General features: G+C 43.7%; 1 protein-coding gene across 2 annotated transcripts in view; it reads right to left on the bottom strand.

Moving 5' to 3' along the window:
• Positions 1-13,437, bottom strand: part of phf24 (PHD finger protein 24) — a 28,350-nt gene extending 14,913 nt beyond the window's left edge. The window contains exons 1-3 of one of the 2 annotated variants that reach the window (XM_023983886.2): positions 12,928-13,437; positions 5,242-5,663; positions 3,283-3,468 (exon numbers count right to left, since the gene is read on the bottom strand). In XM_023983886.2, the coding sequence (XP_023839654.1) occupies positions 3,283-3,468; positions 5,242-5,661 (606 nt within the window). In that variant the 5' untranslated portion in view covers positions 5,662-5,663; positions 12,928-13,437. The remainder of the gene's footprint in view (positions 1-3,282; positions 3,469-5,241; positions 5,664-12,927) is intronic. The other variant, XM_023983887.1, reaches the window with a different exon arrangement.
• Positions 13,438-13,923: the final 486 nt, after the last annotated feature.

Below are 13,923 nucleotides of genomic sequence, written 5' to 3'. Positions count from 1 at the left end.
CCCAAACTGTTGCCACAAAGTTGGAAGAACAGAAGATCATTGTATGCTGTAGCGTTAAGATTTCCCTTCACTGGAACTAAGAGGCCTAGCCCGAACCATGAAAAACAGTCCCAGACCATTATTCCTCCTCCACCAAATTTAACAGTTGGCACTATGCATTCGGGCAGGTAGCGCTCTATTGGCATCCACCAAACCCAGATTCGTCCGTCGGACTGCCAGATGGTGAAGCGTGATTCATCACTCCAGAACGTGGTTTCCACTGCTCCAGAGTCCAATGACCACTCCAGCCGACGCTTGGTATTGCGCATGGTGATCTTAGGCTTGTGTGCGGCTGCTCGGCCATGGAAACCCATGTTATGAAGCTCCCAACAAACAGTTATTGTGCTGATGTTGATCCAGAGGCAGTTTGGAACTCTGTAGTAAGTGTTGCAACCGAGGACAGATGATTTTTAAACACTTCAGCACTCAGCGGTCCCATTCTGTGAGATTGTGTGGCCTACCACTTTGCGGCTGAGCTGTTGTTGCTCCTAGATGTTTCCACATCACAAGAACAGCACTTACTGTTGACCGGAGCAGCTCTAGCAGGAAGAAATTTGACAAACTTACTCTTTCGAAAGGTGACATCCTATGACTGTGCCACATTGAAATTCACAGAGCTCTTCAGTACGGCCATTCTACTGCCAATGTTTGTCTATGGAGATTGCATGGCTGTGTGCTCGATTGTATACACGTCATGAACGAGTGTGGCTGATATAGCCAAATCCACTAATTTGAAAGGGTGTCCACATACTTTTGTATATATAGTACAACAACAGTAATAAATTGGATGACCTGCCCTAGATATTTCTGATGATATTGTCATCTCCCGAGTAACACCTGGAGTTCTTTTTTTATGTATGTGTTAATCCACAATCCAAACAAGTTTAAATAGGTTACTCTATCGTGAGCACTTTGGGGATTTGTGCACCGAATCAAATTATAACATATTAAAAGTAATTCCTTTTATGTTACAAAGACCCTTAAGCAATAACAATAAAATTTAGGGACAATGTTGCTGTGACTTTCTGGTCCCAGTGGAAAAGTCTAGTCAGAAGTGACAGCAGCACCAGCTCTAACCACTTCAGTCAAAGCCCCAAGCCTGTGGATGAGAAGAGAGGTGATAATGGCACAACACCAAAGCTGTGAAATTAAAATGTCAAATGGGGACACAGCTAGACATTTTGGATGACTGTACTAGGCGATAAAATAAATAGTATTTGTTTCTGCAGCGTCGATGAAGGTTCTTTGGCTGTCCCCATTGGATAACCTTTTTTGGTTCCAGGTAGAACTCTTTGGGGTTCCATGTAGAACCCTCTGTGGAAAGGGTTCTAACTGGAACCAAAAAGGGTTCTTCAAAGGGTTCTCCGATGAGGACAGCCGAAAACCACTTTTAGCTTCTAGATAGCACATTGAGTGTAGAGCTGAACTCTTCTGAGATGAAAAGGTGTCTTTTTCTCACTGTCACCCTCTTCTACTATCACTCTTCATCTCTTCACTTTCTCCCTCTCACCCATACATGCTCTTCAACCGATCAGTGCCCGCACCTGCCCGCCCGTCCAGCATCACTACTCTGGACGGCTCTGACTTAGAATATGTGGATAACTATAAATACCTAGGTGTCTGGTTAGACTGTAAACTCTCCTTCGACTCACATTAAGCATCTCCAATCCAAAATTAAATCTAGAATCGGCTTCCTGTTTCGCAATAAAGCATCCTTCACTCATGCTGCCAAACATACCCTTGTAAAACTGACCATTCTACCGATCCTCGACTTTGGTGATGTAATTTACAAAATAGCCTCCAACACTCAACAAATTGGATGCAGTCTATCACAGTGCCATCCGTTTTGTCACCAAAGCCYCATATACTACCCACCACTGCGACCTGTACGCTCTCGTTAGCTGGCCCTCGCTTCACTCTCGTCACCAAACCCACTGGCTCCAGGTCATCTACAAGCCTCTGCTAGGTAAAGCCCCGCCTTATCTCAGCTCACTGGTCACCATAGCAGCACCCACTCATAGCACGCGCACCAGCAGGTATATCTCACTGGTCACCCCCAAAGCCAATTCATCCTTTGGCCGCCTTTCCTTACAGTTCTCTGCTGCCAATGACTGGAACGAACTGCAAAAATCACTGAAGCTGGAGACTCATATCTCCCTCACTAGCTTTAAGCACCAGCTGTCAGAGCAGCTCACAGATCACTGCACATAGCCAATCTGTAAACAGCCCATCCAACTACCTCATCCCCATACTGTATTTATTTATCTTGCTCCTTTGCACCCCAGTATCTCTACTTGCACATTCATCTTCTGCACATCTACCATTACAGTGTTTAATTGCTATATTTTAATTACTTCGCCACCATGGCCTATTTATTGCCTTAACTCCCTTATCTTACCATTTGCACTCACTGTATATAGACTTTTTTTCTACTGTATTATTGACTGTATGTTTTGTTTATTCCATGTGTAACTGTGTTGTTGTATATGTCAAACTGCTATGCTTTATCTTGGCCAGGTCGCAGTTGCATATGAGAACTTGTTCTCAACTAGCCTACCTGGTTAAATAAAGGTGAAATAAAATACAAATAAAAACCACTGATCTTGGGCCAGATAGGAAGAAGTCAATTGGCAGAATTGTGCTGCATAGTATTTGGGGACATGGTGTGTTCAGGTTCATAAAGTGTGTGCTGTTAACAGTTAGTGGTCAGAGCGTTGGGCCAGTGTAACAGTTAAACTTTAGTCCGTCCCCTCGCCCCGATCCGGGCGCGAACCAGGGACCCTCTGCACACATCAACAACAGTCACCCACGAAGCATCGTTACCCATCGCTCCACAAAAGCCGCAGCCCTTGCAGAGCAAGGGGAACCACTACTTCAAGGTCTCAACGCGAGTGACGTCACCGATTGAAACGCTATTAGCGCGCACCACCGCTAACTAGCTAGCCATTTCACATCGGTTACACCAGTAACCGAAAGGTTGCTGGTACAAATACCCGAGCCGACAAGGTGAAAAATATGTTTGTGCCCTTGAGCAAGGCACTTAACCTTAATTTGTACTGCTATGGCTGCCCTGTAAAATAACATGTCACAGCACCAATCCGGTGTATGTGACAATAAAAGTTTTTTTCTTCTTTTTTAACAGTATGACTCAAGGGGAAAAAATACAAAAAATGTAAAACAACTTTGTGGAGCGTGGTTGGTCCATGTGAATAGCCAATGGGAGGTTCAGATTGAGTGACTCACGCAGTAGTAGCAGCTCCAGCCTGTTGAAGTGTGGGCTGTCTCCCTCATCTCCTGCAGGAGTTCGGTGCGCAGGTAGCCCAACTCCCTCAGACAGCCGTCATGGAAGACTCGTGTGCAGGTCCTGCAGGGGAAGAGGTCGTTGGCCGTCCACACCTCACACACCTCGCACATCTCATCATTGACCGGCTGGAGGAAAAGGCAATTAAGGTCACTAGGTTAAAGGGTTATACTCAATTCATAAAACTCATTGGGGTTTGATGCCTACGTAGGAGGACTGTGAGTTGTATTTCAAATCAACTAGGTGTCACTCACACACAGACAGTGTTTAAGTCACTCACACACAGACTCTCAGACAGAGCAGCTTTGAATCAGATGGCACCATGAAGGCTAGCGGTCCTCTCCTTGAAGTTACAGTCTTGACTGGGTATTGGCTTGATTAAATAGCGAATACAAATAATTATGCCATTGTCTGCTGATTATGCCACATACTCAAATATAAGTTTGGATTCACAGCTTAGACAGCAATGTTTTCTTTCGTAGTAATTTAATAAGTATGGAGTGACATTTTAGAAGTATCAGTTTAGTCTTGGTCTCCTCTGATTTCAGGTCTGTCCCTCAGGACTGTATTTACAGGAGGTACACACTTGACTGTCAACACAGTGAAAATGATTATAGTGGGACGTTTGACTATAGCACAGGCAGTTATTATTATTAGAATAATAAGTTAGATTCAATTCACTGTCTGTGTATTTACCTTTTTAACCGTAGTTTTTATCCTATCATGGTCATCTGGACTGACCTTGTCAAACCTGGTCCCTGACAGATGACCATAGCCAGAAGGAACCATACCTCCTCCATGCTCAGTACTCAAACCTATGAATTATATCCCACAGACAGTGTGGACTACACTCTCATCACATTATGAAACGGATGTAACTCAACAGTAGTTTCCAACTAGCTTGTCTTCTCATTATGTGGGAGGATTCTTATTATTCTGAAGAGGCTGATAGGAAAGGTGAAAGGTGAAATGACTATTGGTTCTACCCAACCATGAAGGAGGCTGAAACTGCTTTCCAATATCACAATTATAGCAGATTTTTTGTAACTCCTTGATGACTAATTAGGATTTTTTTTTTTTACTCTTATGCCAAGTATCCTACAGCTCCAAATAAAAACAGTGTAATTTAGGTCTGATCTGTAAGTGCTATAATAATATATGCCATTCAGCATTTTGTTGCTGCTATGGCCATCCGTTTCAGTCAGATGTTAATGTTTTATCTTTTCCTCTCCAGTCTGACCCTGGAGCTCGTATTATTGTAACATATCATTGTTAATTACTGCAAGTAGTCCACTCTCTATTCAATTTGTTATATCTGATGAGCACCATTAGTGATAGAAAGCATAACAATCCTCTTTAAGAGTCCTATTATAACAATGTGCTCTTCCTAATAGACCCAACCAGCTGATTGGTGATCTGGTACACTCCTGAACCCAGCCCCCATCCCTGACCACCTCAGGATCCCAATTAGTTATGGTGGCCCTGGGTAGTGAGGCAGGGCCAAGGCCTCCTCTCAGACAGCCCGAGTACCCGCCCACAGCACGCGCTCTATGAAGAGCACTTAGACAAAAATGATATAGTGGAGTGGAAATAGCTGGTGTGTTTAATTAGTCATATGTACGGGATAGACATGGTATACACCGTCCAACGAAATGCTTCCTTGCTCATCTATAAATGCTTATTTCACCTATGGGAGAAAATGATAGACTCTCCATACTTAAGTTGTTTAGGTCTCTTTTCAGTCAGAACATCAACTCAACTGGAGTGCATGGGAGATAATACTGTTGCCATGGTAATTCCTTTAAAATCTCACACGCATCTTTAAAATCCCAAGATCCGGGGATTTAAAGAACAAAGTGTGGATTTAGTCAAAGTAAACCCTTTATTGTACAATACCCTACCTGCTCTCTCTGTCCCAGTGCTATTTCTACAGGCTGGTCATCATTGGCATCTCTCTTGGGACGTACAAATGCAGGTGGGGTGAGCTGATGGCCGGTCTTGTCCAGATCCTCAGGCTCCACCCCCTTCCCATCCCGTAACCTATTCCAGGCCTCCTGGTTGACCTTACACTCGTCCCTGGTGGGAGCCGGACCTGGAGCAGCAGCTTGCTGGGAGGTCCCCGAGGGTCCCACTTTGCTGTCTGCCTCCCCGTGCTCCCCCTCCTTTGGATTTGGTGGTGGCAAGGATTCAGCCGGCCCCTCTCCAGATCTTTCCCCCTGGTTTGTTGTGGAGGGAGCGCGTTCCTTCATGCCCTGCTGAAAGGCAGAGACGACCGAGGTGCATTTCTGCACCTGCTGCTTCTTAGACATGAGCACTCCCATTACTATAGATAGAGAGTGAGAGAGAAAGAGATGGGGGGGGCGAGAGAGGTGTTCATTACTGCGTGCATGGCATAAGTATCAGTTGAGCGATATGGTTAATTAGACTTGCCATTTTATCAAGAGTTACTATCAAACTGATATACTAAACAACTTTGTGTGATGTTTGTGTGCTTGCATCACATGCCTTGCTCTTAATGGTTCCATTCTCAGGCCTAGTGACATGATCTATCATCAGATTGATGAGCAGAAGCGGCTGAGCTCAATCACATCCCACTGGGCACAGATGTCAATTCAACATCTATTCCACTTGGTTCAACATCATTTCATTGAAATAGAAACACGTAGAAACAACGTTGATTCAACCAGTATGTGCACAGGGGGATGAAATGGAGCAGTAAACATAAATCAACAAATGAAATGGATGGGAATCGTAGAACAAAACCCAGTAATCTCCAGACAACAAACACAACATATGTAACTAACTACTTGTGCTCATTCCACTCGGCTCATAAGTGACCATGAATTCCATTATTGAAAATGGGGCAGTTGGATTCAAGTTGATTACACGGTACTTAGAGGACACATGTTGTGATCTGAAATCCAATCCCATTCATCCAGAGTACAACAGGAGTCCTTCCGTTGTTCTTACGTGACTCTGTCCTCTCCTGTCATTCTCCAGTTGAAGGGCTTTAGGCTTCAGTTCTTAGGGATTTTGGTGTACTATTCCCTCCTGCTCAATGACAGGATTTGGAGGACAGTCTCTCCACACACCCATAGCCCTTTACTGATACAGCCTCCTTCTGTGGACCTCCACTAACTAGCAGACAGAGACAGAATGTGAACACAAGCTCAAAGGCCTGAGTGACAGGAGGTGATAATTATGCTGGTGTAATTAACCTCACCCAGTGATGTGTCCTTCCTCCCTTAGCTCAGAGTGTTGAGGTGATGGGGGACGGGTGATACAGAGACGCAGTGATGAGGCTTAGGAGCCAGGATGTGTCTGCGGAGTGGTCTGTCTGGGTACTGTCTCATATTAGATAGTATTGAAATCAGGAGTAATGGCATGGTCCAGGGTGGTCATCTTTGTTGAATCTACTCTAAATGTACTGAGGAAACATACGATTTGTCACGTGCACAGGACATAACAGGTGTAAAACAGTACAGCGAAAACGCTTACTTGCAAGCTCTTTCCCAACAATGCAGTATTACATATCAATGGAAAGAGGAAATAATATAAAATGTTAGCTAGTGTAAAAGGTGTTTCTAGACACTAGAACTAAGTGAAATGAAAGTGGAGAGCTTGCACTGTGAATAAGGAGAGGAAAGACCATGCAGAGGATCATATAAAAACATGAGCAGGTTAAAAATAATAATCTCCTTTGATCATGTCATATCTTCTATGATCGGAAGTCTGACTGTATCTGGGAGTTGGAGCTCACATATTGCTGCAATACTCATGGCACCCGGTTGTGGGAAGAGTCTATAGAGCTCACAGGGCATCTGAGGAAAACCACAGGGAGGCTACAGTCAGGCTCCACTGGAGGCCATCACTGGCTGACCAGACCTGGCACACACACACACTACCATTCTGACTACAGGGCCTGGCACCCCCTGATAGATATAATAAATAATCCGCCTCATTACTAAACATCTTCCACTGGAGCTGCTCGTAGAGAGACTGAGCAGTGTAGCAGTCCTCACCGTTTTGAGGTTAAAGGGGCAGTGCAATTATAAACATGATTTTCCGTTTAAATGTTGTTGTTTTTTCCACACTATGTGGTCGAAATAACACTCTGAAATTGTGAAGATTACATAAAATGCCCTTTGTGTAAGCCGTTTGGAGAAGAAAAAGAAAACAATTTCGCCTTTTCAGGTGGGATGGAATTTTTGGCCCACATCATGATGTCAATGTGATCTGATTATAATAGACCAATGACTGTTCATCTGGGTAAGGGAGTGGGCTCTAGACCATCCTATCAGCCAATCAAGACTGTGTGTAACGTGTACGCTGGGAGTCGGGAAGGAAGTACAGGGAGTGAATTTAATAATAAATAGACGGACATGGACAAAACAAGAAACATGAGCAGCGTACAGACATGAACACAGAGTCAATAACGCCTAGGGAATGAACCAAAGGGAGTGACAGTTATAGGGAAGGTAATCAGGCAGGTGATTGAGTCCAGGTGAGTGATGAGTCGCGTAACGATGGTGACAGGTGTGCATAATAATGAGCAGCCTGACGACCTTGAGCGCCAGAGAAGGAGTATACGTGACAGTACCCCCTCCCTGACACGCAGCTCCAGCCGCCGACCAGAGGTCCGATCCCGGAGACCAGGAGCGAGTTGATAGCTTCTGCTGAGGCGCAGGGGCCTGACAAGCTGGCTGAGGCATGGAGAGCCCAGCTGAGGCATGGGAAGCTTGTCGCGCAAGCGGAGGTATGGGAGCCTGACGAGCTAGCTGAGGCATCCTCGGTAGACACGGCAACGGACGCTTGACGGGGCAACCGGGTCTTGTAAACCTGATGAGCCAGCTGAGGCATCCCCGGTTTCTCCGGTACCTGGACCCGACATCACCTACACTAACAAACAAAAAAAACACAAAACACTCCGATGCTCCCCTTTGGTGAGGCGTTATTCTGTAGCATGTACACTGGGAGTCGGGAAGCAAGTACAGTGAGTGAATAATTTAATAAATAAATGAACATGGAACAAACCAAGGAACACGGGTAGCATACAGACATGAAACAATAATGCCTAAGGAAAGAACCAAAGGGAGTGACATAGGGAAGGTAATCAGGCAGGTGATTGAGTCCAGGTGAGTCTGATGAGGCGCAGGTGTGCATAACGATGGTGGCAGGTGTGCGTAATATAAGTAAACTGGCAACAATGAGCGCCAGAGAGGGCGAGCAGGGGTAGACGTGACAATGTATGTAAATATCATCCCATTTGTTTCCTAATGCCTGCACGATCACTGAGCATTTCAAGGGCCAAAAGAGGCTCAGGGAAATAAATTATTAAACAGTGGTTTAGACAGTGATTACTTAAATTAATAACAAAGACTGCATGGGGGTTTTGACTTATTTTTCTTGTGGAGGCAAATTGAAGCTGACAAGTTGGTCAGTGCTTTGTACCATAAATGGAATTGAGAAATATGCCACTGGTTGTCTAGCTTTTGCCAAGTAACTGTCACAAAATAATATACTTCCCCTCACACTTGGCTGGTGTTTTAGTAAGAATGTTTTACACGAATCTTACCTCATGAGACACTCAGAATGTGTAGCCTATGATCCAGAATTTACTCCAGTGAAAACTGCATTTATTCACAAAAGGGGATAAAGACTCAATATGTCTAAGATGGCAACAACCTTTATCTTTTGGCCCACATACTACAACTCAGGCTAAATCCAGAGAAATATGTAGGGGAGGAGTGCTGTGGTTCCATCAGGCTGGCTTTTCACTCGTTTCCTACAGGAGCAGCTGGGTCAGACCACTCTGAATGATTTAAATGCCCCTGGATAATTTGGGGGGGGGTGGATGAAGCGGAAAACATGGGCACTCCTTGGGGCCGGACCTGACATACATGCATGGCAGAGAGAGAATCCCAGTCTGAATGAGCTGCACTGCGACAGCCTGAATATTCTTCCACTAGGTCTTGAGATATGGGTTTCATTCTAGGCCCTTTTATTGGCACTTGTATCTTTCATATTTTTCCGTTTAACAAGACCCGTAACACCTATGGAGAACTGGGTATTACTGTAATAAAGCAAGAATAACGAGTGTGCAGTGTTTTTGGCAGAGCAACAGCATAGTGAATTTGCTCAAGCTAAAAGAGGAGCACTTTCACATGCAGTGACCATCTCTGAATGTAATTTTTTTAATGAGTGGTCAACACACACTGTCTTACACTACTACTTACTCAATGTGTGGATCCAAGTGTGGATTGTTGCCTACAGAAACTTCTGAATCAGTTTGATTAGCTTGCTAATTTTAACTAAGACCTCAAACTGGGTTTGCGCTCTGTAGAAGCAAGGCACCTAAATGGTGGTGAACAAGATGGATGACGCTCACTGCACCGTCTTGGTGTAGTTAAATATTGATAATTTTGGAGGAAGATAAGAGCACCATGGTGCTCTTTAAAATCCCTCTGATCTAGCGCTCACTCCCAGTAATCCTGTTTGTAGGCTGTCTACACTCCACTGGTCAGACATGATCTATCAGAACGAGACCATGTCTGGCAGCTCTGATGGAAGTTCTTGGGTGTTATATAGAATCTAGTTGTCCCGCAGAGATGACATTTTGGCAAAGGTAGAGCATATCCCAAACAGGAAATGAATCGTGGACTGGAATTAGAATGGGTTGAATCCTGTGAGCCGTGTATCAGGGGCAGATCAGGACACCTTGGTTCTCCATTAGTATTCAGTCAGAAACCTCCTCTGCGCAGGTCTCTAAACACGTTTTATGTGAGTAAAGTCATACCGTATAACAAAAATAAATCATGACATGTGATGGAAACAGGAAGGGTCGGTACAGTTTTATAAATGTCGATAGACAATTTGTTCGTTTGACACAGTGGGATCTTTTTGTGCCTGTAAAATTATTTATGCAAAAAAATTCAAGTGGAAACGATTTCTTGCTCAATTGTTGATAGAATAACCATAATGTAAAGGCAAATTTGCAGTCATCCCACTAGGCACAGACATCAATTCAACATAATTTCATTGAAATGACGTGGAAACAATGTTGATTCAACCAGTGTGTGCCCAGTACAATTTGAAATAGCATGCACAGTTTATTAGGCTACAGATGAAGTTAGAATGAACTTCACAGGGTGGTGAAAGTGTATGGTGATGAGCTTGATGCTCCTTACCAATAAATATCTAGGGTCATAATTTGTATGCAATGACATCATCTGTCTCTCTGTGTGTGTGTGTCCTCACAGTCCCTGCCATTCCATGAGATGTTGTTTAATCCGTTATTTAATAAAGGTCATTTTGCTGTTAGCTTGAGTAATTGGAGATTGGAGTGAACTTTTGCCTTGAGAGCATGCGCAAAACCCTGATTGGGTAAGTTTGCCATTTATTGCAATAGTTTGTGACAAAACCATCAATAGATTGCATTTTCCAATGGAAACATTGAATTTGTGTTTTTATTTGGTACATGAGAACTTATCAAGAGTGGTTTTTATGTGCACTGTTGTCACACAGCCTTTTATTCGCAACAAGTCAGGTTGATCGAAACAAATCTCTGCTGGGAAAAATTAGATTTCCCCCCCCCATGCAGATTTTATATAATATTCACATGAAAATCTGTCAAATTGGATGGAAACCTAGCTACTGTGGAATGTCATCCAAGTTTAGCGCCTACATTATTTTTTTTCTTCCTGCATTATACAAACTGGTGGATTTAAAAGATTAGTTCAATGAATCCAGTTTCACAGTAAGGCTTGAGGTTCTAGGTCTGACTACAGAGTTGACTGTACATGTGACATGTTTTTCTTCACAGGTCCATTCTGGATATGTGCTGATTAGAATCCCAACCAGTCCTCCTTTTCATGCTGGGATCACAGTGGGGGGGGAAGGGGGGGGGGGGGGGCACAAAGTGTTCCCATTTAGCCAAAGATCTCATCCACAGACCCACAGAGCAAAGACCTGGAAATAATTACACTAACAAGTTCGCCAATGAGCAGAGTAGTTTACAAAACGTACACAAACACACACACTGGTAAGAATACACAAAAATGTCAGAGACAACGGTTTATTTTTGGAAACACAGACCATCAGGCAGAAGCTGTATAATCACATCTGTTTGAGGCATACTGCCATAGTTCTCTGTGCATGTAGAGAATGACTGAGACAAAATATCCTTGCCCTGCTGGGACTCCTCATCTCTGGTACCCCCGAGAACACCTCTTCTCTTCTCTGTCCCAGAACCCAACAAAGACACCCAGGGGGCTGACAACTGTCTGGTTGGTCCCAAAAACAACATATGGTGAGTTAAAATTCTGTTTGTGTGCTGTCCATGGTGCACAGACAGAGGCGCCTGGAAGTAGAGGAATTTAAATCTAAATGCATCCTTAGAGAGCAGCTCCTATGTTGGCATTGACAGGCTGCCAGGCAAGCAGAAAGGCTGTGCCAGTCAATACACTGAGGCTGAGAGAAGCGGACAATGGCCACCGTGAGAACGGCAGAGGAACATGCACAAGCTGCAGGGATCTGTCGCAGGCTGTTGAGCAGGATTCAGTCCAGGGCTCCAGAACTCCCTAGGTACAGGACCTGTGTTGACCCCAGGATTACCACAGGATGGGACATACTACCTGGGGTAGTATTGAACTCTGTTGCTCTGTTCTGCTCTGTTGCAGGTAGCCTACTTAGTGGGACATGATTCAGCATTAATTGAAGTGAGCCATCCTACACTGCCCAAAGAGAGGTTATGATGCACAAAATGATCAAACGTGGCTAGGATCTACCCCCCGGCTGAGTGCTGACCTAAATCGGCTGCGAAACGTGCTGTATTCCAGCCAGTATAAGTGGAACGATTCCAATCATTTTTCAAATTAACTGTCAGTATGCCGACATTCCATACAAACAATGCAGTCAATCAACAGCCATACAGTAGCTGAAATTAGTTGATGACAGGACTTAACGCAACAAGTACTGATATTTTATCATAACACTCAGTTTTCCTAGAAAACAAACATTGAGACATTTATGGTCTGTTTACATATATTTTAGAGGCTATTTATATTGGTATAAAACTAGTGTAAATGATTATAAATACATTACAATATTTTAGGTTGACAGTAATTATATTACACAATCTCTGATATACATCAGATGCCTTACTTTCAATTTCCTGCATAAGAAAAAGCAAGAATTGCATCACCTATGACACAACTACCATTCATTCAAATTAGACTGGTTTGGATTTCTCCCTGACCACAATGGCTGCCATTTTCATATCATTTTGGAAATTGGGGCCATAGCCACTCTAGTAATTGAATAGGATATCTGTGGGTTCACCCCTAAAGCACACACATAGCGTTGCGAAGGCCTTGCTGACACCAGGTCACTATATCCAGCCTATGAATGTTTAGTTTAAAAACACAGCCATCAATCATTGGCAGATGAAGAAAAATGCTATAGCCTAGCTCCTGCAAATCACCCGAGATGCCTTTTCGTCATGCATTAATTAAATGCAACTCTGAAATGTGTTATGCAACAATTTTGCTGTTGGTCTGTATGTCATATTGAAAATAAATGGAATTTACCTGAGATAAAATCGGACAACTCTCCACCGCGATTTGGGACTTTTTTTCCTTGTGTCTCACGAACAGCTACCCAGCATTGCAAGGCTTCGATTGAATGAAAAGTACGCGTTTAGCCTACTCAAAATAGCCTGGATTTCACAAATATATACTGCAAATGTGACACGAATTACCTATCCGCGATAAGAGTGACAAGAGTCCGTCAAAACGCTGACGTGGACAGCTCCAGTGCTGAAATGTTTTTCTTGCCACTTGCACGTGTGGAGAGCGACAGTGCAGCTCCGCCAAGAGGAACGCGCCCTTGAAAATGCAGCCGTACGCACAGCACAGTTACAGCCAGAATGAAGAACCATGGAGCGCTATGCACTAATCACACCCACACTAACAACACGCCTTGCAATTCAATCGAAAGCATCGAGGAGCTAGATAACTTGTAGGCTACTAAATCTACCTTCTTGATTGGCCGGGACCAGTTAAAAAAAAAAAAATGAAGTTTGTGCCAGGATACACTTATAGCCAATAACCTCCCAGAAAGGTTGAGAACGTCATGTAAATGGAATGTGGAGGCTTTCACAGCCCTCACTCACGGATCAATATCATCAACTCAAAACAACATGATGCAATCTGGAGATCTAATGGAAGCCTATAGAACTATCTGTTGACACACAGTTCGGATACTCATCGGTACAGCACAAGACATGCAACCAAAGGACTCTTCACAGTCCCCAGGTCCAGAACAGAGGCTGGGAAACTCTACATGGAACTCTGCCACCCCTGGTAACTCAAGCTAGCAATAAAACCAGTTTAAAAAACACAGATAAAATAACACTTTACTGCACAAAGGGGCCTGGAGAGACACAGCCATATATATATATATATATATAAATATATTTACAATGTATTAGACCTAGATATTGTGTGTATATGCTGACATGTAGGCTGTGTGATGTTTTAAAATGTATGTATTTCAGTCCTTGACTAATATGTTCTGTACTATGT

The sequence above is a fragment of the Salvelinus sp. IW2-2015 genome, linkage group LG4q.1:29 (genome assembly GCF_002910315.2).
Source record: "Salvelinus sp. IW2-2015 linkage group LG4q.1:29, ASM291031v2, whole genome shotgun sequence".
Lineage (NCBI taxonomy): Eukaryota > Metazoa > Chordata > Actinopteri > Salmoniformes > Salmonidae > Salvelinus > Salvelinus sp. IW2-2015.
This window is presented reverse-complemented; position numbering and strand designations above follow the sequence as displayed.